Genomic DNA, 5000 nt, shown 5'->3' with positions numbered 1-5000 from the left:
TAATGTGTAATGTAACGTTGGTTTAGGGATATCTGTTACGTTATCCCCGAGGTGTTATGGATATCTAGCAGGCCACTATTCCCCTCTTCCTCTAGAATCCATTAACCCTTCGCAACTTTTGGAGATCGAACTCCATCATTGGGTATTCATCATCTTTAGCAGAAAAGAAGACACTCGACTTTTGCTTCCAATCCATATGGGAGATGTCTTTACCAAGCTCCTGGACGCCGCTATCAAAGCAGAGGTTCATGCGTATCTCATTTCTCAAACGAATTCCTACTTCGAAATTCTACCCGATTATTCATAATTGGATGCGCGACCGTTGGACGGATAGTTATTGAGGATATCAGCTTACTTCCAAATGTTACCAATCCACATGGCCTTCATCCGCCAAAGAAGACAGGCAGTGGGTAACATTTCCGGCCTGATTGGTACTTCTGCCAAACACGATTAACTCGTGAGCACATTAAGGAAGAGAGAACTGCACCTTAATGTCAGACAGTATTGTTCCATTGACGGTGGCGGGCCTCCTCATGGAATACTCTTGATTTTTCAAAATGATTGGAATTTTTGCCTTCGCAATGTTTGTTTTGGTCAATTGTCCCTTGATAAAATCCTCCGCGAATCTGGCTCCTTTGACACCATTGTTTTTCTGCTCTCAAAATGAATATTTAAAGCTGTTGACACAGTGCTACATAGCTTTTCGTGTTTAGCACTTGGTTTGTTAGTTCCTTACCACTCTGCAACATAAAACAATCTCCCGTAGGTGATCCTCGTGTCAAGATGTTTATGAGCCACGGAGGTCTTCTGGGCACCCAGGAGGCCATCTACCATGCTAAGCCCATCCTGGCCTTACCCATCCACGGGGACCAGCCCAGGAATGCCCAAAATATTGCCAACAAGGGTATTGGCTTGTACCTGAACTGGGATGAACTATCAGCTGATCTTATCGTTTACACCATTCAGGAAATCATTAATAACTCAAGGTTAGTATTAAAGTCTTAAGTATACATTAAACTATATTAATAATAATCAAATATAGGTAAAGTAAGATAGTGGAGTCAGACAAAGTTTCACTCCAACTCTTGAATAAAATATATATATATAAAGCCTCCCTACTTCCAACATTTTTATACAGTTGTCCATGGTCAAGCGGTTACCGTACTGGGTACGCAAGTGTGTTTGATGCGCCAAGCTATCTAAAGTTAGTTTGAGATTCAAATACAAAAAGGCTTGTTTTGAACATTGTAAAACATGAATCAAGAACCTTTTTGAAATTGCGTTTGTGTGAGTTCTTGTGTTTGTGAGTCGTTGAGTTTATATTAACCCATTTTGTCTGTGAGTTTGTGTTTGCGGTCTTGTCTCGCGTTGTCTGGTAGTCTGTGTGGCTGAGTTTAGAGGGGTGGAAAAAAATTGGAAAGAAAGGTTTGTGGAAGAGACAAAGAGACCCGGGCAAAGCCGGTTACCCCGTTCTAGTATACACATTTTCATAAATGTAAATAAATATTAACATTGTACAGGTACAAGAGGAAGATAGAAAACATGTCGAGAGCGCTGAAGGACCAGGTGGAGACGCCACAAGATCTGGCGGTGTACTGGACGGAGTATGTCATCCGACACAAGGGGGCGCCCCACCTGAGGTCTCCAGCTGCCAGTCTCTCTTGGGTGGAGTTCCTCATGCTCGATGTCGTCTGTGGTCTCCTCCTGGCGGCCGTCACGACAGTCCTCGTCCTTCGGAAGATTGCTCTGGTCGTCGTCACCGTCGCGTTCACAGGGAGGACAAAGACAAATACACTGAAGTAATGGATCTTTTCATCATTAGTTATAAGTTACTGGTGAGTTGTCGTGGGTGAGTTTATCGAGTGCTTGCTGAATTCTACCCCCTTGTGTTTTGGGATAGAATTCATCAAGCACTCGCGCACAGCCGTTTACGGAGCCTGTATTTCCATAAACATGTTGGCGTAGTTTACATATATTTAACAGTTTGTGAGCTTGGAAACTTTACAACTAAAACTATTATTGTTATAACAACCTCGTAGTGCTTCGTATTTTAGAGAATTTGTTGAATTCGTATATATGAATCTATTATGTTTATTCCGTCCCTACGGAACCATCAGTGGATTAAACAATGGATATAAATTACATATGTTTAGATTCAGGAGAGATCTGGGTAAATACTGGTTCGGAAACATGGTTGTTGATTTATGGAACAAATTAGCGTAACATGATAGACAATGTGGGATCACTGGCTTGTTTCAAGCGTAGGTTAGACATGAATAAGTTTGGGTGGATGTAAATAGGAGCTGTGTTGTTTGGGCCGAGAAAAGTTGTCTGTAGTTATCTATTTTTTGTTCTTAAGGCCATGCCTGATGCAGTTATGCTTGCCATTACGACGAAGCCAGACATGAAGTACACTTTGTGTAGGAATTTCTGCCTCACTGCCTCAGCACTTGTGCTTGCAGGCTATAATTAATGTACGTCTTGTGTGTTTGGTTGGCTCTTCCTCTTCCAGTTGGAACATAGAAGATGTTCCAACGTCTTGTACAGGTGGAACATAGAAGATGTTCCAACGTCTTGTACAACTTCTTGTACAGGTGGAACATAGAAGATGTTCCAACTTCTTGTACAGGTGGAACATAGAAGATGTTCCAACGTCTTGTACAACTTCTTGTACAGGTGGAACATAGAAGATGTTCCAACGTCTTGTACAACTTCTTGTACAGGTGGAACATAGAAGATGTTCCAACGTCTTGTACAACTTCTTGTACAGGTGGAACATAGAAGATGTTCCAACTTCTTGTACAACTTCTTGTACAGGTGGAACATAGAAGATGTTCCAACTTCTTGTACAGGTGGAACATAGAAGATGTTCCAACGTCTTGTACAACTTCTTGTACAGGTGGAACATAGAAGATGTTCCAACGTCTTGTACAACTTCTTGTACAGGTGGAACATAGAAGATGTTCCAACGTCTTGTACAACTTCTTGTACAGGTGGAACATAGAAGATGTTCCAACTTCTTGTACAACTTCTTGTACAGGTGGAACATAGAAGATGTTCCAACTTCTTGTACAGGTGGAACATAGAAGATGTTCCACCTGGGAGAGGAAGAGTGGGTCTATTGGTCCATGTGACACTTTACCTCACTCTCGGTTATACGTTCAGTTGCTCCAGCTAAATTGTATTCACTTCTGCTCTGCCTTTCGAAATGTTGACAGGATCAACGAAATGCACCGTCGGGTTATAATAAAACTGTGAAATGAACTTTTGGGGAGTCAATTTTTCAACCTCTCAAGTAAAGGTTATAAGAAATATAGAGAATATTTTGCTAGAATCATTGGTAGCAAACATACGGACTGAATATTGAGATTCATCAAGAAAATGCACGAAGAGATTCAACTTATAATTCAACAAAAGAAATGCGAGAAACACCAGGAATGTCACCCCCTGATGGGGGCAGGCAGGAGCTGTCACCCCCTGATGGGGCAGGCAGGAGCTGTCACTCCCTCATAGGGGCAGGCAGGAGCTGTCACCCCCTGATAGGGGCAGGCAGGAGCTGTCACCCCCTGATAGTGCAGGAAGGAGCTGTCACCCCCCTGATGGGGCAGGCAGGAGCTGTCACCCCCCCCCTGATGGTGCAGGCAGGAGCTGTCACCCCCTAATGGGGCAGGCAGGAGCTGTCACCCCCTGATGGGGCAGGCAGGAGCTGTCACCCCCTGATGGGGCAGGCAGGAGCTGTCACCCCCTGATGGGGCAGGCAGGAGCTGTCACTCCCCTGATGGGGCAGGCAGGAGCTGTCACCCCCTGATAGTGCAGGAAGGAGCTGTCACCCCCCTGATGGGGCAGGCAGGAGCTGTCACCCCCCTGATGGGGCAGGCAGGAGCTGTCACTCCCTGATGGTGCAGGCAGGAGCTGTCACTCCCTGATGGGGCAGGCAGGAGCTGTCACCCCATGAACGGGCAGGCAGGAGCTGTCACTCCCTGAACGGGCAGGCAGGAGCTGTCACCCCCTGATGGGGCAGGCAGGAGCTGTCACCCCCTGATGGTGCAGGCAGGAGCTGTCACTCCCTGATGGGGCAGGCAGGAGCTGTCACCCCCCTGATGGGGCACGCAGGAGCTGTCACCCCCCTGATGGGGCACGCAGGAGCTGTCACCCCCCTGATGGTGCAGGCAGGAGCTGTCACTCCCTGATGGGGCAGGCAGGAGCTGTCACTCCCTGATGGGGTAGGCAGGAGCTGTCACCCCCTGATGGGGCAGGCAGGAGCTGTCACCCCCTGATGGGGCAGGCAGGAGCTGTCACTCCCTGATGGGGCAGGCAGGAGCTGTCACTCCCTGATGGGGCAGGCAGGAGCTGTCACTCCCTGAACGGGCAGGCAGGAGCTGTCACCCCCTGATGGGGCAGGCAGGAGCTGTCACCCCCTGATGGGGCAGGCAGGAGCTGTCACCCCCTGATGGTGCAGGCAGGAGCTGTCACCCCCTGATGGTGCAGGCAGGAGCTGTCACCCCATGAACGGGCAGGCAGGAGCTGTCACCCCCTGATGGTGCAGGCAGGAGCTGTCACTCCCTGAACGGGCAGGCAGGAGCTGTCACCCCCTGATGGGGCAGGCAGGAGCTGTCACCCCCTGATGGGGCAGGCAGGAGCTGTCACCCCCTGATGGGGCAGGAAGGAGCTGTCACCCCCTGATGGTGCAGGCAGGAGCTGTCACCCCCTGATGGTGCAGGCAGGAGCTGTCACCCCCCTGATGGGGCACGCAGGAGCTGTCACCCCCCTGATGGTGCAGGCAGGAGCTGTCACTCCCTGATGGGGCAGGCAGGAGCTGTCACTCCCTGATGGGGTAGGCAGGAGCTGTCACCCCCTGATGGGGCAGGCAGGAGCTGTCACCCCCTGATGGGGCAGGCAGGAGCTGTCACTCCCTGATGGGGCAGGCAGGAGCTGTCACCCCCTGATGGGGCAGGCAGGAGCTGTCACTCCCTGATGGGGCAGGCAGGAGCTGTCACTCC

General features: G+C 49.2%; 1 protein-coding gene across 4 annotated transcripts in view; it reads left to right on the top strand.

Annotated features, from left to right (window-relative positions):
- The window catches only part of LOC123766929 (UDP-glycosyltransferase UGT5), a 12333-nt gene extending 8743 nt beyond the window's left edge, over positions 1-3590 (top strand). The window contains exons 8-10 of one of the 4 annotated variants that reach the window (XR_011223318.1): positions 767-986; positions 1521-2547; positions 2595-3590. Coding sequence is in view for 1 of the 4 variants with exons in the window: in XM_069307425.1 (XP_069163526.1) it covers positions 767-986; positions 1521-1803 (503 nt within the window). In the remaining 3 variants the exon portion in view is untranslated. Of the gene's footprint in view, positions 1-766; positions 987-1520 lie in introns of all 4 variants that reach the window. The other 3 variants (XR_011223319.1, XR_011223320.1, XM_069307425.1) reach the window with 3 other exon arrangements.
- Positions 3591-5000: the final 1410 nt, after the last annotated feature.

Source organism: Procambarus clarkii, chromosome 60 (genome assembly GCF_040958095.1).
Source record: "Procambarus clarkii isolate CNS0578487 chromosome 60, FALCON_Pclarkii_2.0, whole genome shotgun sequence".
In the NCBI taxonomy this organism is placed as follows: domain Eukaryota; kingdom Metazoa; phylum Arthropoda; class Malacostraca; order Decapoda; family Cambaridae; genus Procambarus; species Procambarus clarkii.
This window is presented reverse-complemented; position numbering and strand designations above follow the sequence as displayed.